Source organism: Balearica regulorum, chromosome Z, assembly GCF_011004875.1.
Source record: "Balearica regulorum gibbericeps isolate bBalReg1 chromosome Z, bBalReg1.pri, whole genome shotgun sequence".
Classification (NCBI taxonomy): domain Eukaryota; kingdom Metazoa; phylum Chordata; class Aves; order Gruiformes; family Gruidae; genus Balearica; species Balearica regulorum.
Genome location: NC_046220.1, coordinates 3,657,645 through 3,684,436, shown reverse-complemented (window position 1 = coordinate 3,684,436; position 26,792 = coordinate 3,657,645). Strand labels below are relative to the sequence as shown.

Here is a 26,792-nt window from a genome sequence, read left to right as displayed (position 1 = left end):
CCCTTCTGAGACCAAATAAAGGCTGCATGTCGTTGATCCAGTGAAACTTTTTCTTGGATGAGAATTCCTGATGAAGAGAGACATTTCTGCATGCTTATTATGCCAATAAGTACCCAATACTGTGCCACATTGATGCTCTTTGGGAAGAGCTGATTTCATTTTTGTATTGCGGCTTTATCAGGACTGACATGGATATCTGAGAGAGGGGAAGGTACACAGCACATCCCTGGAAATAGCATGATTGAGACCTAAGGGCATATCAAGAATTGCTTTTTGATTTCAGAAACATTAAATATAAATATTATAAATAATTTGGTTTCAATTTATTGTCATAATCTAAATTTGGTGTGAAAAGCCAGGTAAGTAGTACTTCTTGTCTGCCAGGTCTACTGCAGTTCTCGGTGGGGCCACCTCCTCAGCCCGGTGATGAAATGATTCTGCCAGCCTCTGCTGTGCCCCATATTACTATTAAAGAAGAAGTTGGACGCATCAGATTACTGGTAGTTCGTGCACAGGGCCTTCTTGGAACAGTTCTGGTGGAATACAGAACAGTGCCACTCACAGCTTTCAGTCCTAAAGATTATCAGGTATGGCCACTGCCAAGGTGTGTAATTATTTCAGAATTTTTTAATGTTATTTGTCCTGGAGATAGCCTTCAGTTTGAGTATTTTGGCCCAGCTATGATTCTTTTTACAGAAAGACTTTGTTTTGTATGGTGATGTGACAGATGAACGTGTAATACTCACTTTAAAAATAAATATGTGACTATTGCCTTCTTTCTGTGTAGCACGTTCTATTTCGTAGGAAAAGCTTCTAGTTTTAATTTTCTTTTTCTTAAGACAATTGTCAATGCAGCAAGAAGGGATATGCACTATTGTTACTGGGTATATTAAACTTTATATGAGCATTCAGGTGCATGTACAGGTTAAGATTATGTTTGTACGTACTGGGATTTGTACATGTTCAACAAAATAACCTGTACGTATCTGTGTTGGCTCAACTGACTGATATTTGTGTAGAAAAATGTAGATGAATGCAGATGCTTATAATTCTGTGAATTTAGGTGCTTTTTTTTTATAACAAAGATTCAGCAGATTTTTTAAAAGCTTAAGTGAAAAGTAGATGTTTTGACAAAGGCAAACAATATCAAGGCTCTATTTTTTCATATGAATAAAAACATTAGACTTGAACAAAAATACAAGGAACTTTCCTATTGCAGGCTGTTATGGGCACGCTTGAATTTCAGCCAGGAGAAAGATACAAGTACATTACTGTTAACATCACTGATAATTCTATTCCTGAATTAGAAAAAACTTTCAAAGTGGAGCTGTTGAACCCAGAGGGAGGAGGTAAGGCACATTTGTCAATCCATTGGTTCTATCTTCAGGACCTCTACTCATCCATTAAAATCTTACCTTTCTTAGGTGTACTATTTCCATGTTATTTCTAAAGGTGAACAAATACCCCCACATCCCCCAGACAGCTGTGATTTTTCTTAGGAAAGAACTGTTCTTCAGATATTTTGTTAATCATTGCTGGAAAACACCAGATCCCAAAGAAAGTATATTATTACCGTGCATTAGGTCATCTAAAGGCAATTGCTGCTTTTTACATTACATAATTTCATGGTTGATAATGAGAATTAAAATAAAATAAAAAATATATTAATTTGAAATTATTTTTTTTAAATCTGTAAATATTTAGAAAATATTTAAGTCTAAACTGCCAAAGTACAGGTTTTATCTTCCAGTTCAGTGAAATCAGAGAAGTCGTGATACTCTGGCTCATAATTTATTCAGCTAGATTATAGCAGTAGGAGACTGGGTGTTGAGAGGCGTAGGGAGTGTATCTGAGCTGGAGGGGTAGCTGGTAGCTCTGCAGAACAAGAAAAACACTCAAAGGAAATCCTGGTGTGAGACGTTAGTCTCGGGTGGGGGGAGGGCAAGCATCAGTGCTCTTGCCACAGAAAAAACGCTCAGCCCTTACGGAATTTGTTTCCATTGGAGAAAATTTTTAAGGGAGATTGTAAAGCTGGTTGGAGGAAAAAAAAGTAAGTAGAAATGTTGACAGCCATAAAGTGACTTTTTAACTGATGCTATTTTTTTTAAGCAATCCGGAAATGCAAGTGTGATGCTTTCTGGGAAGTTATATCATACTACTCTTTGAATGTCTATGGGGCATCATGGCACTATCGTGCAACATAATGATTCTTTTGATAAAAACTTAAGACCTTTCATGTATGTGGACTTTTTGGTGAAATTCTGGCTTTGTTAAATGAACTTTTCTCTCTCTCTTTTTTTTTTTTTTTTTTTTTAATTGGAAAACTTAGAGCTAACTTCAGTAATTGAGTAGGCAGATACCCTCTTTTTGACCTCTCCAACACCATTGTGAGTACAAAACTTAGGGTAAAGTCCCCATTAGTTAAGTTTTCCGAAGATTTTTCAAACTTTCTGACATGTTTTAAATTTGTGAGAAAATATTAGAATAAGAGAGTTTGGAGGGTTTAGCCCCTGGTTTATTTTTTTTTAATTCACATTTCCAATTTCTCCATGACAGACTTCATTTAGGAGGGGTAAACGGGAAATAAAAAAGAGGGGACACAAAGAGGGAAAGAAAGAAAGAAAATAGAAAACAGAGATGTATGTGTTTTTTCCTTCTGACCTCCCATTGCTATTTCCAATGTTATAAATTAAATAAGATGTGGCATATAAAATACTTTTTCTGGCTTTTATCAGAAATCCCATGTACTTTCACATCCAAAATTGATACCTTCCTAGAATACTTCCCTCTCCTTTTGCATTGTCCAGAAATGTTTAAATTACTTTCTACTTTCTCTTTATTTATAAATGTATATATCTGTATATATCTGTATGTCTGTCATCTTAAAGTTGCTGAGCTCTTTAGAAATGATGGCAGTGGTAGTGGTGATGGGAACATGGATTTCTTCCTTACAACTGTCCATCAACATGGTAAGCATTTTCGATTAATCCTATTTTTTTATTGCTAACTCTAATATCCCTCATAAATTACTATACTGACACAACTTGCCATAGTTTTACTCTACTTGCTGTTACAGATGATCAGTACAGATTTGTCACAAAGTTCTGTCAAAACATTCTTTTCCATTTTAATTTAGGCATAATTTCAATAGCAGTCAGAGTTTAGTGTAACACAGAAAATAACAGCTTCTGTACCATCAAAACTATATTGTTGTAAACCACAATATAGTCATTCCAGAAGTACAGTTTGCAAAATCATTTTGCAAACAATTTTGCACCGGTATGGTGTTTGAAAATCAACTAATCTTCTGGAGAGCAAAAAGCAAAGACACTTTTTCTTTTGTAGGTAATTTGAAAATTACCTGATTGTATGCCTTGTTATATGCTTTCTGTTACTTTGATTCTCTGCGTGTCAAAAATACTCTTAAAGAAAAGTAAGCTATGTTAGATTTTTAAAGGAATATTTTGATTGGTTCTCATTTCTTCTCTTGAAGAATGTATTTATATCATGACATATGGAAAAAATAATAATTTAATAATTAATAATTTAATACTTTTAAAATAAAAAAATACTAGATAGAGAAGTAATATAAATTCTAGGCAAAAACCGTAATAATATAGGACTTCAAATTAAACCCTAGAGACCTGAAAATGTTTTATGAGCACCCATTATCCAAATCGAATAATTTATTCCCCTGTGACAGCCTGATTTTCAAATTTATTTGTAAATGCAAAGTATTTCAGTTTGAATCTGAAGAGTAATTCTGTGGGTTAGCCACTTGTTGGAGATTCCTGGGGTTTTTTAAGTGCGGTTTCCCTTTTCCTTGTTTCCAGAAATGGTTTCCTTAAATGCCAGGCTCTTTCTGTCTCTGAGCAGCAAGTTACCTCATCCAAAACAATCTTTTCAGTAGTAGGATTTATGAGACCTTTTTTTTTCCCTTTGTTTTTCATTCCAGCTAATGTTGGAATGAGACCTGCATTCATCTGGACTATATCTGCTTATACTGTGGTTTACCATGTAACTCCCCACCAGCCTAAATTCTGCTCCATTTTCATGTGTTAAACCTGTACTTTTATTTCTGTTCCTCCCTTAAAATATGCATATTTATTATATTTTTTGTTGCGTAGTTCCACAGAAGGGCTGCCAGGACTGCATTATTGTCAGTTCCTTATCCATGTGGATAGTTATCATGCTTTTCAAAACGACAAAGACAAAACAGCATGGATACACCAGTCATGCGCTCCATGTATTTTTTCTAACATATTTATTTAGCTGTTTTCTTTCATGTAAGAAAGATGCTAGAAAAAAATAACCGTTTTTGGAACTTGCACTTAACAGCTAGCTTGGGAATTGCATCCCACATCCTTGTGACTATTGAGGCTTCTGACGACGCTCATGGTGTGTTTGAGTTCAGTGCTGAGTCACTCTCAGTAAATGGAACTGAGCCTGAAGATGAACGGAGCGATATTGTGCTGCAGGTTAGAAGGCTTTGAGACTCATAGTGCTGTGCAGTCCTCTTCTGTCTCTGTTTTTACTGGGTGTTCTGTTCTTATGTTTTTGCAAGAAGTCTATAGGTTTTATAACAACTTTATCACGCATATCTGTTTTTCTATTTCATACTGAGTTTTCTAATGTATGTCATTCAGCTTGAAGCTAAAATGATGATGTAGTAATAATATCCACAGTTTTAAAATTACTTCTACTTGTTTACATTTGAGGTACTACTATCTTAAAATAGCAGTGTTGATGATACAAAAAATACAACAAAGTGGAGATGATAAAGATTACACTATATTTTTAAAAGACAAATTTATTTTTAACCCGTCATTGCAATGTCTTTGCTTTATTCCATCTTGTACTTTTATGTTTTTCTTTCTCATAGAACAAAAATTTACGGATTTTTTTTTTTCATTTAGGTTGTGCGAACACATGGGGCCTTGTCTCAGGTGACACTGCATTGGATCATAGTCTGTGATCTTAGCAAAGACCTGATCTCTGTGGATGGGAATGTAACATTTGATGTTGGCCAAGAGAGAGCGAACATTACAGTACAGGTTTCTCCTGATGAAGTTCCTGAATTGGATAAGGTGTTTTCAGTTTTGATCGTCAATGTCTCCAGTGGTCGTCTTGGAAATCATACTAATGCAACATTAACTATTTTAGCTAATGATGATCCATATGGAGTCTTCATCTTTTCTGAGCAAAACAGACCAATAAAAGTTGAGGAAGAAACAAATAATATCTCCTTGTCAATAATAAGGCGTGGTGGTCTCCTCGGTACAGTAATGGTAACATACAGAACTATTGGCGATGATGAAAAGTCACCCTTTCTTCTGCCTGATGTTGTTAGAGCAATAGAGGGAAAAGATTATATACCCATTACAGGTTATATGATCTTTGCACCCAATGAAAGCGAGGCCACAATATCTTTGCCTATTTTGGATGATGATGATCCTGAGAAGTCAGAATCTATTTTTGTGGAGCTAAGCAGTATTGTTTTGATTGAGAAAGTACAGGATCGGCCAAGTAAGTATCTTACATATGTAAAACCTACAATTTAAATATGAAGGCTAGTATTTATATTTAATAGGATAAAATGCAACAAGTTAAATGGTAGACTTTTTGTCTCTGCGAAACTCTGTATAGTTAATAAATCTCTGAGTGTGCTGTTGGCATATATTTCCTTTAGCACAGTATTTTGTCAGGGATGGATGAGCATTTCTTTATCCCTTTTGCATCACCTTATCCAAGGCCTTTCAGGCCAAATATGATACAGTATTGGTTTTGTGCACTAGTACCTGTTCATCTAGTGTTGTTCTGTACAGTTATTAAGAAATAATTAAGCTAGTTTTGCTTACTGAAAGCCAAAAAAGTCTTCTAAATATAAAGTGGTGTAGAATTGCAGCTGCATGTTGCTTTTTTGGTGTAGAGGATGTTTGTTTCATCCTTCATTCAGCTAAATTCACGTCATTACTGCCTGATTTGTGCTTCAAAGCTTCTTGGCATGTCTAATTGCTGTCCCTGCCCCAGATTAATCTTGATGTTAAGGGAAATATCAAATATAATTCTGCTGGGAGGTTGAAATCTTATTTATATTTCAACATAGCAAATATAAAAATTAAATTCTTCTGAACTGTATTCATCTTACTACGGGCCTTATGGACAAATAAATAAAGAAATTATTTCACAGTACCTCATCTCTTAAAAAAAATTATGGCTCGTATGATCCTCAGTAGGGTAGAATAATAAGTTATTAAAAATTGGAATTTTTCTGCAAGAATATAATTCAAACACCAAAAGTATGTTGGTGCCTTTTGTAGTTGTATTTTGTCAAATTCCAAAAAAGATTATTTTGATGAAAGCTAGTGGTGACTAACCACTAAACTCACATGTATGTCTGTGAACTCTATAGCCATAGATAGCAAGAATCTCAGGCACCCCCTCACTAAATTTTCTTTACGTTTCAGTTGTAAATTCTCCTCGACTTGGAAAAGTGGGTGAGACAATAGCTCATGTAATTATCAATGCCAATGATGATGCTTTTGGAACACTTCAGCTTTCAGCTTCAACTGTGCGAGTTGCTGAAAATTATGTTGGACCAATCATTAACGTGACCAGAACTGGGGGATTATTTGCAGATGTTTCTGTGAAATTTAAAGCTATGCCAATAACTGCAACAGCTGGTAAGGAATCAGAATAGCGGAAGTACGCAGTCTGTGTTAAAGTGGAAAGAGCATACTGTATTCTTTGAGCAGTCAAAGCATACAAGTGTGTATTGAATGCACTATTGTGTAACAAACACGAAAAAAGAGTTGCAAAACATTTACTGACTCTACTTAGCAAATAGGAATCAAAGCCCTATGGGGGATATCATGCATCAGCTTTTAGAAAGCTCTGAGACATCTAGCAAGAAAAGAGTGAAGGAATTAGGGTGTTTGTTTCTCTAGTAGCCCACCATATCTTCAAAAAAAGAAAATAAATAAAAATAAAAAATCCTGTAGTAGTATATGTAGCTACTATTTAGTCCTGTGTGTATATTTAAACCCACCATGCATTGTTTAGGTGAGCTTATTGGGGAGGAAGTGAGAGCTGGGGACTCAGCTGTAAAACAAACAGGCAAAAAGCAATCGAAACCCAAGAAGACCTGAGCTTCTAACAATGGGAGGTTAAGTTCTCCAGCTGGTCCCGGCTATAGAGAAAGTACATAAAGCAAGGAGCAAACTTATGAAGTGTGCAGGGTCAAAACCATTTAGACAGTTATAAATCAAAGCCACTGTATTTTAGCCGTGTCCAAGATTGAATATGTGGGTGGTATATTCTCTAAGAACGGGTATTTTAGTTTCCTTGTTATGTAACAGACTTTTCTAAATAAGTATGTAGCTAGATTGATGTCAGAATATGCTTTCAATTAGTTTCTGAAGCAGAGCCATTATCTAGAGTGTCACAGTTGTTCATCTTGACATTCTTAGAGAGGAGTTTGCCTTGAAGTGAGGTCCACGCACAAAATGTGCCCTTTACTATAATCTACTTTAACAAAGGTGCTTCTGTTCACTTTTATCTCTTGGAAAGCCAGAGAGCAATTAGAAATCAAAGACAGAAACCTCTTGGTAGTGTGACCTTGTCAATGGAAGACAATAATGGACCTGTTGTAACTACCCCTTGGTCTAACAGTGCAAACTCTGTTTTGGCCAAGCCAAGTTTTATTTTAATCCACACAGATTTCTAAAAGGCAATAGGAAATAAAAAAGACTGTGTTGTCTGGGTTTGAAGATAAAGTAAAAAAACCCCAAAACACCATAAAACACAGACGAATGCCTGTGTAGGCAAAAAGAGAAGATAACTATTACTGACAATGTTCATTACAGTGAACAAAATGCATTAATATTCTATGTGTCTTATTGTTTTGGTTTTTTTCATCTACAAATCTAGGTGAGGACTACAGTGTAGCCTCATCGGATGTTGTCTTACTTGAAGGAGAAACAAGTAAAGCTGTGCCAATTTATATAATCAATGATATCAATCCTGAAGTGGAGGAGTCATTTTATGTTCAGCTGCTGAATCAAACAACAGGAGGAGCCTTGCTTGGATCTTTGACTAGGGCGATCATAACTATTGAGGCTTCTGATGACCCATTTGGATCCTTTGGTAAATGCATCTTATTTGCATATTTTCTCTCTTCTGTTAATACTTTTAGTGCAGATTTGTGGGTGAGCTGTTACTGGGCAACTGAATAACAGCTTTCAGAAGACAAAGAGGAAGCCTGGATGAAAACAGTAAAGGAAACGATAAGATAAACTAAATTAAAACATGTAAATAAGGAGTAATGGTGCTTTAATAAAACAAAAAAATATTATTTAGTCAGTTGATATAGCAACATTTTGGAATCTTCCAATAGAGATAGATGGATTTTAATTTACTTTTTTATTTTTTTATCTATTCTAAGTGCTACATTTCTGCAATAGGTTTAAGCCAAAATCTGCGTTCTAGTATCTGCTGCTTAAGTACTTTGGTATCTTTCTTTTACTAGATAATCAGCCAAAGCAGATTTAAAAAGCTGGGGAAATTGAAAAATAGGAGGAGAAATGAAATTACATTGTCTTATTTTCTGTCAAGTACTTTAGTTTTTCTTCTGCCTGTTATTACCAATAAAATGAATTGTGAATACTTTCCAAGATTAGTTTCATTACACAGGTTTTGAGAAGGGTTTTGATGATTTTAAGGATTTAATGATGTTTTAGAAATCTATCTTTTTTGGTTTTGGTTTGTGGTTTTTTGTGTGTTTTCCTGCCTTTTCCTTTGATTTGCCCTTTTCTCCCTACTTAATACCTCTTTTGTTCCATTTAATTGTTCCATTTTGTCAGTAGAAGAAGGTAGAGGAAAGAAAGAAAAAAATGTCAAAAATAAATAATTCCAGATGGATAATTAATAAATTTATTTCTTAAAAACTAGAAGTTTAGTACAAGGAAAACTTTTACTTGAAAGAATTTTAGATGGAATATGCTGACTTACTTTTTCACTAAGTGACGTGAAAGCAACTAAAGAGTTTCCTTGCTGGGAATAATTATGAAATTGTCTTCTAAGAGCCTAGAAACGGCTCATGGTTAGCCTCACACACTGGGTATGTTGGAATAAACTTTTTGGATGAGGGCTTAATTTTCACACTAATTTCCTCTGCAGTTGAAAAGATTAATACTGAAAGTTCGCTTTTAAGTTTAAACCTGATTAAAAGTGACTTACCTGTGCAAGTAAACGCACTGTGTACTTCAGGAGTAGATGTATTTACTTTCAGTGTCATCGTTAATGAAATACGTCTCTCTGTGCTGTACTTTAGTTTTTCAGATCACCGAATTCACTGTGGAGGAGCCTGAATTTGGATCAGTAACCATAAGTCTGCCAATAATCCGCAACGCTGGGACACTGGGTAATGTTACCGTTCAGTGGGTTGCTACCGTTAATGGACATCCTGCTGATGCTGACTTGCAGGTCGCCTTGGGTAATATTACTTTTGCCCCTGGGGAAGCCATTCAGATGTTGCTGTTGGAAATCCTGGCTGATGATGTTCCAGAAATAGAAGAAGTAAGTAAAGCGGTTATGTCTTTCTTGGATACTATTAGAGTTTTAACTTGTTATAGAAATGTGTGCAAATAAAACCAAGGAATGTTCTGGCAGGAAGGTGCAAGAAATTCAGATTTTACTTTGCTTGTGATTATTGTTAGAAATGCCAAAAATTGTTTAGCTGCATTATTTCTTTTTCTTTTTTTTTTCTTTTTGAGATTGTCCATGTAGAATTAACTCAGGCCTCCAATGGTGGTGCTATTGGGTTAGATGGCGTGGCAAATATTATAATTCCTGCCAATGATAATCCTTATGGCACAGTTTTCTTTCATCAATCCTTATATCGAATTCAGGAGCCACTAGAAAGAAATTTGCTTGCAAATATAACAGTCAGGCGAAGGTTTGTATAATGTTTGCTTTATTTATATCTATTATTTTTTCTTTTTTTTTTTTCCTGTCTTGGCTATAATTTCAAATGTCATGCTCCTCTTTAAAAGTATTTGCAAATTTCTTGATCTGCCAGCTCAATGCATTTTTGTTTCATATACATTGTTCTTGAACTAGATGACTGCTTACATAAAGTACTTTAATGTAATATACATTGTAATGTACAATGTAAACCTAATGTACAGAGTGTACTTGAAGTTTCATTTTGCCTATTTAATCATCAAATTGTTTAAAACTGCACAACATCCTGCTCCTGTGATTTGAACTGGAGCACAAAATGGGTCAATCCTTGTGGGATGGAAAGAAACAAGAAAAGGAAAACAGGTTTTATGCATGTGATACAATACCCTGAGGACATCTAGGAGGAAAGATGGCAAGGTTGGGCAGCACAGGCTTTTTCTTCCTTGCCAGCCCTAAGAAAATTAAGTTACTTCCTAGAAACAAATGTCTGCAAACATGCATTCTTAACAGACTGCTACCCAAGCTATAAATAATTGAACTTGCTATCCCGAAAAAATGACAACTCAATTATTCTGGTACTAGCTTCAAGGGAATCCCCTTTAATTATCTATTTGGAAGTTTTCAGCAATTCAGAACATAAGTGATTGTGTTCACTTTTATTCTTAACCCAGAAACGTACAGTATATTAGACATACTAACTACATACAGTAGTATGTAGACATACAGTATATTAGACATCAACTAACATTATGTTTTTATTTTAATGTCTTTTAGCGGGGGAAGGTTTGGTCAGCTGCAGATATTTTACAGCACTTCTGAGACTGACGTCGTAGCTCTTGCCATTGAGCATGGTCAGGATATCCTGGCCTTTTATGAGTCTCCTGTACAAGGAATTCCTGACCAACCATCCACGACCAGAATAAACGTGTCGGCAGCAAGTGACCCGCTGTACGCCTGTGCAACTCAGTGCCTAAAAGAACAAGTGTGTTCAGCCTTTACATTTTCCAGTGCCTCTGAGATTCCTCTCTGCCTTTGGCTGACATCAGAGCTCAGCCCATTCGCTAACACTTCAGGATTCTGGACCTACAAGAAAAACGTCACCAGTGCATCTGCTCTCTTTAGCACACAAGCCATTGCTGGTAGTGACTATGAACCTGTTACAGGACAGTGGGCCATAATGGAGGAAGGGGAAGAGTTTGCAAATCTCACAGTTACCGTTCTCCCTGACAGTTTGCCAGAGTTGGATGAGAAATTCACTGTATCGCTTTTGAAAGTTGAACTGATGAACGTCTCAGCCAGCTTAAAAAATCAGCCGACTATAGGACAGCCAAATACTTCCACAGTTATCATAATGATGAATGGAGATGCATTTGGAGTATTTAAGATCTACAGCATAAGTCCCAATGCGACAGAAAAAGGTCTGTATGTCGAAGTAGAAGAACGTCCTCAGACCAACATGCAGCTAATGATACACAGGACAGAAGGCAGCCTGGGACAGGTGATGGTGGAATGGCGTGTGGTTGGTGGAACTGCTACCCCAAACTTGGATTTTGTAGGTGTTGGTGAGATTCTGGTGTTCGCTGAAGGTGAGACAACGTTTGACAATAGTTTCTGTTTTATAAAACTGAAGAATAGCAAAAAGAACCTGACAAGCACTGTCCTGTGGACGTTTTGATAATAGATGTCTTATTCTTAGGCTAAACCTCCCTGAATGCTCAGGATACATATGCAAAACAATATAGTTCATTAGCATGTAGCAGTTATGTTGCAGAACACACACAGTGGTAGTAAAAAAAAATAAAAAATGAAAAGCATAGATATATATGTATTTTTTTAAGAAATATTGCAATGTACATTATTTTATCAACTAAATAAGGAATAATAATGCTGAAGATAGTTGTTATATCAAGGATAATGACAATGAGAATCAAGCCTAAATGGTATTTTGTTAACCTTCAGTTAGTACAGTACTAATTTTTCATGATGTCTCTTTTTAGGTTCTGAGATCATATTGATTTCCAGCGTATTAAAAAAAAAAATTGCAAACAGGACAAACAAGTCAATGGCAGACATTACTTAAGTACCACACAGCATGGCAGATATATTTTATATTTTCAAAGTCAGAGTTGACTGAACAGTTACTTTGAAAGAATTTATGGGAGTATAGTAAGGATTCTAGTGTGCTAGCTAGCTTCCTGAATCAGCTGAACTCAAAAGAATGGTTGCCAGCAGTGATACTGAGGCTGACATGTAATTACTTTAGTGCTTATAAGTTTAGTAAAAACTGTTTTCAAAGTATTTTGAAACACAATGTAGCAAGAAATATGTGTATCTCGTAAACTGATATCCTCATAATCATAAAACACTGATTATGTACATGTACTAGCAACAGCATTGTGTTGTAAATATGACAGATTGTGCAGACTGCTAACTGATAGTGTTTACACTATCATTCTTTGATAGCCCAGAAGACAAGTAACCAACATGACAGGCTATTGTAATGCATTTCATGGCCCAGAAAATATGTTGAAATTGAGTGTGCATACTTGTGTATATGGTTCATCAGAGAATTTATGCACTTGGTAATTTTTTTACAAGATGATATTCCCTTTTTCTAAGTTAAATTTGAAAGTCAGAGAACTTACAATGCAAGTAAAGATTCTAGACATTCAGAAATCGTGCCTACATTGTTAATTTCTACATAGTATATTTAATAATTTGATAATGACATTGGTCTACTTTTCAATAGTAATTGAATAAAACTTCATAATGACATTCAGTAGCTTCTAGACAGGTAAATAAATAAATATGCTTCATGTTCTTTTTTATATTTTTTAGGTATTTCCTACAAAATGAGAGGATTAACTGTCTCTAAAAGGTGATGTCTATGTGCACACACACAAGTATGTATATGTTCTTCTCCTTGCAGGGGAAACAAAAAAGGTGGTCACACTGACCATTTTAGATGATCCAGAGCCAGAGGATAATGAAAGTATCATAATCAGCCTGGTCCATACTGAAGGAGGGAGTCGTATTCTGCCCAGTTTTGACACAGTCACAGTGATTATTCTGGCAAGTGACAATGTGGCAGGAATTATTAGTTTCCAGACAGCCTCGAGGTCTGTTATTGGTCGTGAAGGTGGGTTCTTTGTGTTGACTGCGCTCAATTTGTTTCACATGAGCTTCCATTTCTGTGCTTTCTGTTGATAATGACTCACAGTGATTGTATCACTGTTCAGAGAATGCCAGCAAGCAGAGAATAACCGCATACTTGGCATGTATTTCTTTGAATTTTAAACTCTTGCAAGCATGGCACTTAAATGAAATCAATGGAAAGGATGAAACCCTTTTATATATCATCTTCTATGCTTTCCTTTTTTCTGAAGATGCCTTGCTTCTGTTGGTATTGCAGTTCAAAGCTCCTTTAGCATTTCTTGTCTTACTCATTTATACCTTATTCCAGAACTGCATGTTACTCCCATCACACACACCTATTCATAGTCATGAGCAAAGCTCATCTCTCAGTGACTTACAATTCTACTTTATCTTGTAGAAAATATTCCCATAGGCAGATTTGGGTCATATCTTCCCTCTTCCTGACTCAATAACCTGCTGTTTTAAAATTTTCTGTTTATAGTTTGTTTTTTATGGTAGCTAATTTGGGAATGTAGCAATCTTACCATCATCACTCAGTTGTGACATTTGAGAAAGAACAGTAATAATTTGATAGGGACCAAAGATTTCTACTAGTGATTTAAAAGAGCATGTTGCGTGTTTGATCTGAGGTTTGATGCAGTCTTGTATAGCATCATAATAATGGTACTGACGGTGAATTGCTTTTGGCAGCCTTTGGTGGAACTCAGTGTGTTGCAGCATCACGATTCTCTGACATGCAAACTGATGGGCAGGGAAAGTTAACAAAACAGAAATTTGCTGTACAGAAATGTGTGCGTTGCATTTTCTGTTCGAAGGAAAAAAGTCTTTTCTCAACTAAACGTGTTCTGGTTTTTTCCAGACATGAAAGGACATCATAACCTTCTGGTTTTTATCTAGATACAGTTTGTGTTAATTGTGTGCTTGCGTGTGCCCGGTTTTTGTCCTGTATTCCTCCACATTAACAGTTCTGATCCACCTGCCAAGCCAGCTGCAGTCTGGCAAGCTAAAAAGAGCTGTTAATGAGCACAAGGCATTAATACAAACTGTCTCATCCCCAAAGGTTATGATGACCCTGAATACTTTCCACTGGTTAAATATTATTCGTAGCATGCTAGCAAATGTTGGCCATTTGGAGCTGAAATACTCTGCTATAGTTTGGACATTACTTAATTCCAGTTCCTCCATTGTGCATTGTTTTGCAGCAAGAAACACTAACCAAACTAAGTCCCTTTGATAAAAAAAAGAATGAGCTGAGGCTGAATAACACATACTAATTCTACTTATTTGAAAATGGGTGTATACAATTCTTCTTCAGGATTTTATATTTTAATTACTTATGTTAAGGTCTGTCGAAGTTAGTTGTTCATATTTCTCCCACTGGTAGCCAATGTACATCATGTCTCTAATATTTCCTTACAAAAAGAAGAACATATCTAGAAAATATTCAAATTGTTCCTGCCGTTTTAGCTATACAACACTGTTCTGTGATATAATATACTAGAATAGCCAGATAACATCCTAACTTGATGCTCTTTAAATTATGTAATCAGAGAGGCCAGCTGGGCTGCTCATTTCTCTGTGCCATGGAGTAAGAAGCCACACAACACCACATTGTCTTTGTCACTCTCGTAGATGTATCGCAAAGTTTCTCAGAAGGTTTGCTTCTAAGCCTGTACCTAACACAAACCAGAAGATGCAATTACTCCAGATTGTGCATCAGTGAGGAAAAAAATCAAGTCAGTTTACAGCAATACTAAGACTTTTTTCAGTCAACTGGGGATGGAACTAAGTTTGTCAGATTTCTGCTTCTGCATCACTAAAATACATTTTGAAAAATTTTGGTTTAGTTTTGTTCATTCTTTAGTAAGCAAAATAAATCTCATTTATTATTATTTGCAAGCATTTCAGTATTATAGATTTCTGCATATTTCACATCTTTGGAAGCCAATGTAACACTGTACATACTGGCAAACTTAAATTCCATGCACTTGAAAAATGCTGTTGACATACAGATGCAATACACTTACATATTATAAATAAACATCTGTCCACTTATATGAAAGTATTGCATAATATTACTAATTTTACCTGCTGATTTATTTCATATTGATGGAACACATTAATTTCACATATCCATATTTAAAATATTTAATATTATATAAACTATATCAATTTTGGAGATGTATATAAATGCTTAATATTATATAAGTTTTCTAAATTTTACTAATTTTACAAAGATTTCTAAGAGTTTACTCTTTTTAATTAAAGTGTCCATTGGGTTAAGTGTTACAAATGTAAAAAATACCATATGCCATTACATTTAGACATGTTATAAATGTAAAAAATACCATATACCATATCTTCTTATAGATGCACATTGTCAATTGACACTGAGTATCCCAGGAAATTATAATAAATTATGAAAACTTTAAATTATAAATTATTAATTATTTCTATTTTAGTCTTGAATAATTTATTTTAAAAATATAAATTATTAAATATTAACATTTTCTGAGTATTTTGTTTTGTAACACCGATGATATTTGTAAGTTCAAACTCACATAAATGGAACTTATAGATAATTACAAGTATTCTTCCGCATGTACTATGTAAAGTCACAAAACACTGTGAATGTTAAGAAAATGTAGATCTCTTGCCAGTTAGCTGTTGGAGAACATTATTTGTGTTATAGCTGGTACATACAGCATTTACTATTTTGTGTAGTCCACAGACAAGTATTGATATTCTGTTTGTGCATATTTTGATGGACATTTACTTTCTAAGTTATTCATCTGCACCAGGTTCCCTCATATTTTGAGAGTTCTTTCCAAGAGTGAACTAAAACTGGAAAAACCCAGGCTAAAAGAGTTTAAGTTTTTTGTTCCAGTATTAAAAACCAAATGTGTTATATAACTACTCTGAAGCTCACTATTAAAAATGTGAATGTTTTCTAGAAAAATTATTATAACTGTGACACGGTTCTGGCTTCTCATTTTTATAATTGATATGTAGGACAGGAAACCCCAAAATATTGCATCTTACCCTTTGTTCATAGGAGAACAACTGCAATTCCATATTGTAAGAACTGCTCCAGGACTGGGAAATGTTACTGTTGAATGGAAGATAGTTGGGCATAATGTAAAACAAAATTTTGAAAACTATTCTGGGATACTCTTTTTTCCTGAGGTAAGTACAAAAGCAAAGCTAATGGCTACAGGAGAATGTTGTAATTAGAACTGAGCTGAGAAAACGAGTTGCTTTTATAGCACTCTTTGTTTCTTGGTCTGGTTATTTACTTGCTCCCTTACTCTTGAATTCTAGACTGGATGGAATTTATAGTTTTTGATACTTTAACTTTGCATTTCTTAAAGGTGTTGTTTAAAATACATATGATGCAGTGATATAACTTGTATTTTATACAATAATAACTAATCACTTTATCAATAAAATAAATAGGAGACATTGAATACAACATTGTATGTTCACTTGCTGGATGACCATATTCCAGAAGAAAAAGAAGAATACCAAATTATCCTATACAATGTCAAAACAGAAGGTAATGCAGAACTATAGCCTGCTATATCTTAACACTATTATTTAGTAGTATAATATTTTCCTGTGTATTAATCCATTTTGGAGGTGTAAGACTAAATATACTGCAACTGCTGTGAACTATGCAAAGTTCATTCACATTTTATTGAAACAGGCTTGATCCTTATGTGTATGTATATGTATATATATACACACATTACATATATATATATAAACATACATATATATATATATATATATAAACCCCACAGTGTCTTTGCATTTTCCATAAATGGTTTTAATCCTGATTTAACTGAGGATTAATTTAGTGGCTCTTTGCTTCCCTTTAACTGAAGACAGACTTGACCTTACTAAAGTTTTCTGGATACAGTTGCCATAAAGTAAGTGGATATTTTTATCTTTTAAAGCAGTCTTATCATGCCGCAAGCTGACTTTCTGATCTGTCTCTGAATTCAAGGAGGTCAGAATATTTTATTCTTGCCATTCAAATTACAATGAGAAAAGCAGCATGAAACTGCATCCCTTCTGAAAACACCCTTTGTTAAACTGAAATTAATGTCCAAACACTGAACTAACTTGACATGGATTGCACTGGGTGCCTTACCAACTTGCCAGAATCATTAGCTGACTCTTGTAATCCATCAGGATAAGCATAGATTGATACAGCAACAATTATTCATGAAGGCAACACTTGGGGAAGGGAGTAATTTCTTAATGGAATGACTGAGAAGTTGAATATAATTTTAACTTTTGCAGTTAATTCCTGGGGAAACTTTCTTCTTCCTTTTACAGTAGAGGAAGTTTAGGGAAGTTGATATTTGGCACTGATCCATTAAGTTTTCTCATTCCTTAATACGTTTTTGTGACTTTATACTTAGTATCCATACAATTTCTGTTGTGATTGTATGTTCCTGTGTTTGTTATAGAATGTAAATATATATGCATTCCACACCATCTGTAAACTTCAGTGAGCGCATCATGCATTTGGTTTAATTTCATTTGCACTGATACTGACTGTCACTTGGATGTAATAATAGCAGTAATGTAAGACAAAAAAAATTTTGTTGCATAAGACTTTATTCACTGCAGTCCATTGATTCTCTTGCAGGAGTTTCTCCTTCGGGTGCTGCTGTTTTGGATAGTCAAGGATATGAAGCTGTTCTGACAGTAGAAGCTAGTGATGAACCACATGGAGTCTTGAATTTTGCTTCCCCATCCAGGGTAGTTTTAATTCCAGAGGAAAACAAAACGGTTCCGCTTTTCATTAACAGAGAATTTGGATCTCTAGGTTTGTATAATATGTCCAAGAGAAAGGAAGTTTTGTTTTGGTAATCAATAGGCAAATGAAAGCCATGACAGGGAGGCTGGAAATTCTGAAAAATCTTGGGTACAGTTGAGATTTTCAGAACTTCTAGGCTTCTTACTGCATGCTTGGACACTAAGCTTTAGTTAAAACTGAAGGCACAGCCCTCATTTCACAGCAAGGAGCTGTCACGTAACTAGTTGGCTATTAGGGTTACTACCTTTATGTCTAATGAATCTGTCTCAATGTCTTAGTCTCCCCAGAAGAAATAAAAAACATAGGAGAAAAGGAGCTTGGACAGAACAATCATTACTGCATATTTCCCTTCTAAACTTCCAGAAGTTGGCAGCTTAGGAATGTCCCATGGAAAAAGTTGCATTCAGACCGCTGAATTCAGTTTACGTCTCCCCTGAGAATTCCCTATTCCTTTGTAAATCAAATTGCCTTTTGAAGTACATAAAATTAAGTGGTATTTAATTCCAGAATTCAACAACATGCTGTGTGCAAAAATATTTTCTTGTGTTCGTTTGCTGAGGGTTTCAACTTACATTGTGAGATAAAGTGTAATAATTTCCCATCTACCTTTTTAGATTATATTTAGACTTCAGTGATAATCCCTCTTAGTTTCATTATATCTGTTTTGAATTGAAGTGACCAGTGACAATAAATATTCAAGATCTGGAGACACCACAAATTTGTGGAGGCATTTTAATGACATTTCTATGTTTACCCATTTGTTTTTTAATCTCAGTGCGTATCTAATTTACTTGTGGAACACTACTCAGGAAACTAATGTTTTAAGATAAGTATCCATAGTAAATGTAAGATCTCTTACTGAAAGTCCATCATTATTTATTAAAAGTAAGATTCTTTTATAACTTATATTTTATTTCAAACAGACTAGGCTTGAATGTCATCTGTCATTCTATCTCCAGGAACACTCTCTTTACATTTTCCACTTTACTGACCCTGGCGGATCAGTGAGACATGGCTCTATTATAAAAAAATTACATCTAACTTTTCCCCTTGGTAACATATATCAGTGTGTCTCCTAATTTTATTCTTTATTGAAGTCTATGTCAATGTGTGTGAGAAAGAAACTAGATTTATTAAGCTGTATTTTCCAGCACTGTCTTTAGACCCTTTCTTAGATATCAGTCGTTCCAGAAACATTCTACTTCCCTTGGCACCAAACCTGATATTAATAATACATTAGATGTCCCAGGTAGTACTTCAGCAGTGTAATATTTGCGGTCCACAGCACCTCAGATGTCCAAATACATTTGGTCGTAATGCTTTTTGAGTCCTGTGATGTTGGACGAATCACCAAAGGCTGGACTGAAAGCACATTAAAACAGTAACAAAGTTCTGTTGGCTCCAGATTGATTTTTTAATCCTTCTGTTCTGCAGTTGGTCTTTTCAATTTTGTGGATGAGCATTTGATCTCTTTTCTATTCCAGTGAGCATTACATAAGAATTGAAAAAAATGATATTTCTTGTCACAAATCAAACAGGTGCTATCAATGTTACGTATGCCACAGTTCCAGGATTGCTCACCTTAAGTAATCAGACAGAAGGGACCTTGGCTGAACCAGGAGCTGATTATATAGCTGTTTCTGGCTCATTGATTTTGGATGAAGGAGAAACGTCAGCTGCCATAAATATTACTATTCTAGAGGTAAACTCTAAACCTATTTATTCTATACTGATCTGTATGACATCAGAAGAGGAATATTTTGAAACCTAAAGCTTCCAACCTATATATTACTTGAAGCTATATATTTCGTAGTCATTTAGATAAGAGGTTTTAATCTTAATGTTAAAATCACAGAAGGACAAATAATAACAGAAAGCAGCTCTACCTATGCAGAAATGAAATTTTGCTGTCTCATTAAGACTTTACTATCTGATATTCAGAGTAGTGTGATTCATTGCTTGCTACAGGCTCTTACTTTCTCAGTGGTTGTGGTTTATGCCTTTAAAATTGGGCAGAAACTTATTCACAAGAATACTTTAGTGTCACCACAGAGTCTTTTTCATGAAATATAATGTCTGTCTTCAGAATTCATTCAAGATAATCAATTTTACACCCAATAAAAGTATTTTAGGAAAATGGAAAAATACATTAATTCTACTGTTGCTGTATTATTAGAGACTTCTAGTGTGTTGCTTTTTGGTGACTTCTGTAATAGTTTCTCTGAAAACTTTTCTTAAATTTGTGTTTTGCAGGATGATGTACCAGAGGTGCAAGAGTTCTTCTTGGTTAATTTAACTTCAGTGGAACTCATCATGAATCATTCAACTTCATCCCCACCTAAGCTGGGTATAACAACTGATACAGAATTATCTTTGGTTTTCCTTTTATATGAACTGTGTGCAGATTATATTACTCTGGCATATTATCATTACTCCACTTACTTACTAATTATGCCAGTATGAGACAGGGTATTCTGAAAGAAACATTGTAGAATATCAAATATATTAACTACTACACTTCTTTCCTTTTTAGGCTCTGTAAAAATCACAAGGCACTTTTCATGGAGGAGTTAGTAACTGTTGGAGAGCACAATTATCTGAGTTTTATTGGCAGTGTCTTAATCTGATTTTCCTTTACAAAGTACATAATAGAAACAAAAATGTAAAAAAAATTAGTTTATATGATTCCTTTGTTTACTCTTTTAAAAGTCTCTTTTTATTACTCTCTGTCAGATTTACTTTTAGGAGTCATGTCCTGTGGTTTTCCTACTCTTCCAGTGAACTTCATTTATCATTTGCTTAGTTAGCTCCTCATTCTGCTTCTGAATTCAGTAGCGTAGCTGCCATTGGCTTTAAGGGCAGTTGGATTATCCTGTAGAACTAAAGACTGTATACTGATTACTTCTAATGTCTTCTTTGACTCTTTTCTCTTTTCTTTACATGCCTATAGAAGTGACTGAGTTAATTCGTTACAGATTGAGAGGTAACTGACAAGACTCATTGCTGATTCGTAGAGACTGAGTTGTGATTAGTCGAGTCTAAAATCTAAAACATAAAAAGAGTAACATATAAGTAAGAAGGATTCTTCCGAAACAAGTTGTGCTGTATAGTCTCAACTTCTGTTGTAAGGGGTTGGCAGTCTCCTTGAATCGTGACCATCTGACCCTGCTGTGATATCTGTGTTGGGTTAAATGTGCTTAGGATGAACAGATAATAGCTTTAACCCCTGAGGCAAAAGTTTGTCCTCATTGTAAAATCTCACTACGAATTCTGTTATCAGACCATTTTCTAATCTTATTTTCCCTGTTATATTTTGATTTTTTTTATGATTGACGCTTCAACTCCTTGTTGGTGCAATGCATTTGTTTAGGTTTCTAGCAATCCCATGCCCTATACAAGATATTTGTAGTATTTCTAGGAGGTGTCTATTACCAAAAGAGATGGGTGTTCTGCATGTGATACAGGCATGGGCAGTCAATCCTACACATCTGGAAAAGATTGCATGTGCTGTTGCTGTCATGGCCATGTGCGTGCAATATGTGGAGTAAGTCTGGTATATCTGTGATGTAGAGTTGAACACGCTGAACTTAAGTGGCGTTTGTTTCTGATCTGAGGCTTCACTGATAAGGAGCAGAAGTAGCAAGCATAAAGACAGTTCTGTTGTTTTCTCCATGCTCCTTTTGCTCCCCATCTTCTAGAAAGGGTGGAAGAAAGAGGCTGACTCAAATACAAAAGTGCAAGGAATTAAAAAATGGGAAAATGATCAGCAGCTGAGAATGATGAAGGAAAAAAGGAATAAACTTAATGGACACAAGAAAGTGCTAAGCTGGGGTAGGGAAGTAGGGGGCTGTCAGGGAGGGGGAAGGATGCCAGACATGAAATAAGAGATCTGATGTTGAAAGCAAAATATTACAGATCCTGGGTGAACTGATCTGATGATGACAAGGGAAAATGTGGGTTAGGAGTGAAGCTGAAAGGTCTGTAATTGCTAGCACTCCCTCTGGATTTCTAAACTTCAGTAACATTTCTGCTGTTTGTGAAGAGGTTTTGCAGCTACTGCTGATCTTCTTCGCTATCTCATAGTCACAGGTTTAGATTAATGGCAATGACCTTTTACTTTTATTCAGTTTTATCTGAATTGATTGAAGTATTTCAAATGCACCTAAATATAGTATATTTATTACAGATTCAGTGGAATCAATTTTGGTTTAGAAATTGTCATTCTTCATTTCTTATTAAGTCTTATTGAAAGTAAGTTGAAGTAAATTAAGGTAGTCATGAAGTGTTGCTGTCTGAACAAATTAAGGCAGCATTTTCTCAGAAGAAAATCAAGTTTTGACTGTCAAGTTCTGGTCCCTGAAATTAGTGGACATTTCTAGTATTAATCTGTTCTTCAGTATTTTTACAATAATCTTTCAGAGTTATCATGAAGATACATATGTCTTTATGGAGCAATAGAAGGTTACAGTACATAAACAGCCTACAAAGAAACTACAAAAAAAGCCTACAAAGAAACTAACAATATTTGTAGCAGAATATGAGGTGTGTGCCAGTAAGGTTTATGATCAGTTATGAAACAAGAATAGGAGATGAAATACTGGATCATTTACTATTCTTTCTTACTCATTTTCCCTCCCACATTCAGAATGGCACAGTCTGAAAGATCACAGAATGGCCTGGGTTGGAAGGGATCATAATATCATCATTTAGTTCCAACCCCCTGCCATGGGCAGGGACACCCTCCACTAGCCCAGGTTGCCCAAAGCCCCATCCAACCTGGCCTTGAACACTGCCAGGGAGCCAGGGGCAGCCACAGCTTCTCTGGGCAACCTCGGCCAGGGCCTCAGCACCCTCACAGGGAAGGATTTCTGCCTCCCATCCCATCTCCATCTCCCCTCCTGCAGCTTCAGGCCATTCCCCTTGGCCTGTCACTCCCTGCCCTTGTCACCAGCCCCTCTCCAGCTTTCCTGGAGCCCCTGCAGGGACTGGAAGGCTGCTCTAAGGTCTCCCCGCAGCCTTCTCTTCTCCAGGCTGAACCACCCCAACTCTCTCAGCCTGTCTCCACAGCAGAGGTGCTCCAGCCCTCGGATCATCTCCGTGGCCTCCTCTGGACTCGCTCCAACAGCTCCATGTCCTTCTTGTCCTGGGGACCCCCGAGCTGGACGCAGCACTGCAGGGGGTTCTCAGCAGAGCGGAGCAGAGGGGCAGGATCCCCTCCCTCGACCTGCTGGTCACGCTGCTGGACACGCAGCCCAGGACACGGTTGGCTTTCTGGGCTGCCAGCACATACTGCCGGCTCATGTTGAGCTTCTCATCAATCAGTACCCCCAAGTCCTTCTCCTCAGGGCTGCTTTCATGTTGAATGTCATCATAATAAACACACACAATGAAGATAAATTAAGATTCCATGACAAATCTTGCTTTTTGTATTTCTAATTTTTTTCTGTGCTGTGCTTTGCTTTCTAAATTTTCTTTAGTATTTTTTGTATGCATTATTAAATGTAACAGTGGTAATTCAAGACACGGTGTTGCAGTTCTAATAATAAGATAGTAAGGACAGATTTTCTTTGAGCCTTTACAATTATCTTACCCACTGCCATTTTCTCCTCCACAGTTTGGCAACAGGAAATTATGTATTTCTTCTACAAAATTAGTAGAAATTTAAGAAATGCTTCTGTTATTCTTGAAAATCATGACAAGGGACTTTATTGTTCTTTCATTTTTGTTCTTCTGTTTTCTGTTTTAGATGTGGAAGGTTTAGCTTCTCAAATTATTATTGATGCTAATGATGGAGTAAGTGGAGTAATTCAATGGGAAAATACCAAGTAAGTCTTGTCTCCTTGAAGAGCTCACCCTGTCAGTTAGTGATTTTCATTTTCAGTTAACGTTAAGTGTCCTATTAAAAATAGGGCCAGATCTTTGAGGTGGCAAAGCATCATTCAGTTCAGAAGAACTGGAAAGCGTTAAGATAATTCCCACGCTGAAAACCAACATTTACAATATGTATTCTCAGAAATTTTTTGTTGCCTTGTACTTACTCTCACTGCTGTCCTTCCATATTGTGAACTTGCATCATTCCCCCAGCCACCATCCAGCATTCCAGCCTCTGCATCCGTGTCAGCGTCCACGCTGGCATCTCACAGATCTTTTGCCCTGATTAATTTCCAGGAGCTAGGAAGAAGGCATCCATGAACATAGACAGGCTTAATATGCCACTACTAAGCAGGAAAAAAGCACAACCTCCTATCACTTAATGCCATTTAAATAAGAAACAAAGGTAAAAAGGTTGTGTTAGATAATTATGATGATGCTGATACTGTCATGATGCCGTTTTCTTATGAAGCAGAGGGAGTGATTTGAAGTGAAAATATAACAACTATATAGCATCTTACTCAAAAGAACATGCTCAGTGAGCACTCAGAATTTTTCTTGCTTTTTGTTTTAGTTTTGAAGTTAATGAATCTCATGGGAATCTGACAATAATGGCATACCGAAACAGAGGATCATATGGCAATGTGTCTGTATTTTTTTATGCCCAAAATTTGGAGGCACAGCTGGGTTTGGACTTTAATGTGACCTCAAGGGTAAGTAGCAAATTCTAAATCTAATACTTTGCGTTCCCTCAGCTTCTTCAAATGAGTGTTGTCTTGTTTATTCTGCAGAATGATCAGTAGTGCAGCTAGATTTTTCAACTTGTTTCAATTGCTTTGGTCATCTGAATAGAGTGAGATAAAATTAATCTTCTTATTTTACTGTTTCTTTCTTTTTAAATACTGAAGTATTTTGAAATACAAGACGTTGTAAACTTTCAAACATGTCTCTCAAATACAATTTTGCTCAGACAACAGCATATAAGATTTCATACAAGGTTTCATATTTTTTACCACAGAACTTTCAAAGTAAATTGCGCTTGCTTGTCCTTATTCTGTGATGTGCTGAACTTCTTTACTTCTGTTTCAATCAGCTTGTAAGGGACGTAGATATTATAGGTCATCTTGCCTCCTCTTCCTTCCTATTTAAGACAGTTCTGTTTACCTTATGTGAAAACTTCTGTGTGTATTAACAGCTGTTAAGTATTCAATACTTTCTGTGTTTCAATGCTAGACTCTTTTTTTTGCTGATGGAGAAAGGAATAAGTCTGTTGTTGTTACGATTTTTGATGATGATATTCCTGAAGGTGATGAGAAGTTGCAGTTAATTTTAACAAATCCATCTCTGGGGCTGGAATTAGGGGAGAACACAACAGGTAAAACTTAGTTTTGATGTTCTTATTCTTTGAAATTGTATGGCAATGATTTTAATTTCATTCTTTTCAATAACCATATTTCAGAAAACACCATTGCCCTGCTATGGTAGATCTTTATACTCCTTTGGAAAGTTCTTAAACGTCCTTATGAAATCTATGCAATTAACAAGATAGTATGTAAAATAAGGAATCCAACAGTGAGCTTTTTAATAAGAGAATCTGTATTCTTCCTGTCTAGAAATCATGCTAGATAAAGTAAAATACTTACATATTCTCTTCAAGTAATTAGCTTTACTAAAGGAAGAATTGATTTGTGTTTGTACATGTTTTATTTGTATATATGTACAATTACATTTACTATGTTAATTAAAGAATTTTTCCATTATTTCTTTCTCAAAAGCCACAATTACTATACTTGCCAATGATGATGGCCATGGAGTTGTGTCATTCAATAACAGTGACCACTTCTTCCTAAGAGAGCAAACAGCTCTCCATTTGATGGAAAGTGTTGCAGTATTAAATATTATCAGAGAACCTCCTCAGGGGATATTTGGCACCGTGACTGTTCAATATCTTGTAAGTGAAATCAATTCTTCAGAGGCATCAGTGGATTTGACCCCTTCTCAAGGATACATTGTGCTGGAAGAGGGAGTCAGATTCAAGGTAATATGATAGTTATTAGCAAAGAAGTGAGGAAAGCTTTTTTGAAATTTTTTGAGAGATTTCAGAAATGTCTGTGTTTTTTCTTGTATTTATATTTTTTCTTATGTTTTCCTTCATTCTCAGGGCAAATTGAGTCATGGGAGTGAGAGGGCATAAAAATTAAATATGCTCTTCTGTAGCTATTTATCTCTTTGTAATAATTGAAGTAAATTAAAAACAATATAATGGATATATAATCTTTATGTATACATAGGAACATTTCTTTGTTTGTATTCAGCAGGGATTCAGTTGGAACACCAACTTTGAAATGAAGTGATAATTTGCAAGTGTAAAGAGTTAAGGTTGAAGTAAAACCCCCATTCTGTAATGTGATAGTTCAGCTGGTCTGAACTGAACAGAGTGTGCTGCAACAAATGCAAAAAGCGAACAGCTCTCAGAGTCTTGCTTATTCTTCTGGGGGTGTTAAGCTCACTGCCTCTGTACTGTCTCCATAAGCCTGTGAGCTAGAAATGAGCTAGCTTAAATTTGTTAATTCCTGACCTTTCTGAAGTTTAATGGCAGTTTGTTTATTTTATTTTATTTTATTTTATTTTATTTTATTTTATTTTATTTTATTCATTGCATTGCATTGCATTGCATTTCTGAAGCTAGGGTTAGTAACAGGTTAGTATATTATGGCTAGTGGTATAGAATCTGGAACAAACCTTTCTGGAAACACTGGTTTTCAATTTCTGATCTTTAACTACATTTAGCTAGTGTAGCAGATCTGTGGGACAGCAAACACTTCTTAACACAATCTCCAAATATGCAGAAGTAAACAAGGATATAAAAGGTTGTAAGCTCTAGTTTAGTTCCAGATCCATCATTACTAACTGTTGGGGTTTTTTTCTATAGTAAAGCTATGTGGAAGTCTGTAGCTTTTGCCTGTTTGGT

The 26,792-nt window shown here is 35.6% G+C and overlaps 1 protein-coding gene across 1 annotated transcript in view; it reads left to right on the top strand.

Moving 5' to 3' along the window:
• The window catches only part of ADGRV1 (adhesion G protein-coupled receptor V1), a 267,326-nt gene that overhangs the window by 41,596 nt on the left and 198,938 nt on the right, over window positions 1-26,792 (top strand). The window contains exons 23-42 of the mRNA XM_075740373.1: window positions 385-587; window positions 1,220-1,349; window positions 2,889-2,969; window positions 4,339-4,478; window positions 4,917-5,526; window positions 6,468-6,683; window positions 7,930-8,145; window positions 9,332-9,576; window positions 9,774-9,955; window positions 10,738-11,549; window positions 12,893-13,102; window positions 16,175-16,305; window positions 16,576-16,675; window positions 17,780-17,959; window positions 19,489-19,652; window positions 20,204-20,297; window positions 23,697-23,775; window positions 24,396-24,534; window positions 25,055-25,196; window positions 25,597-25,859. Of these exons, the coding sequence (XP_075596488.1) occupies window positions 385-587; window positions 1,220-1,349; window positions 2,889-2,969; window positions 4,339-4,478; window positions 4,917-5,526; window positions 6,468-6,683; window positions 7,930-8,145; window positions 9,332-9,576; window positions 9,774-9,955; window positions 10,738-11,549; window positions 12,893-13,102; window positions 16,175-16,305; window positions 16,576-16,675; window positions 17,780-17,959; window positions 19,489-19,652; window positions 20,204-20,297; window positions 23,697-23,775; window positions 24,396-24,534; window positions 25,055-25,196; window positions 25,597-25,859 (4,337 nt within the window). The remainder of the gene's footprint in view (window positions 1-384; window positions 588-1,219; window positions 1,350-2,888; window positions 2,970-4,338; window positions 4,479-4,916; window positions 5,527-6,467; window positions 6,684-7,929; window positions 8,146-9,331; window positions 9,577-9,773; window positions 9,956-10,737; window positions 11,550-12,892; window positions 13,103-16,174; window positions 16,306-16,575; window positions 16,676-17,779; window positions 17,960-19,488; window positions 19,653-20,203; window positions 20,298-23,696; window positions 23,776-24,395; window positions 24,535-25,054; window positions 25,197-25,596; window positions 25,860-26,792) is intronic.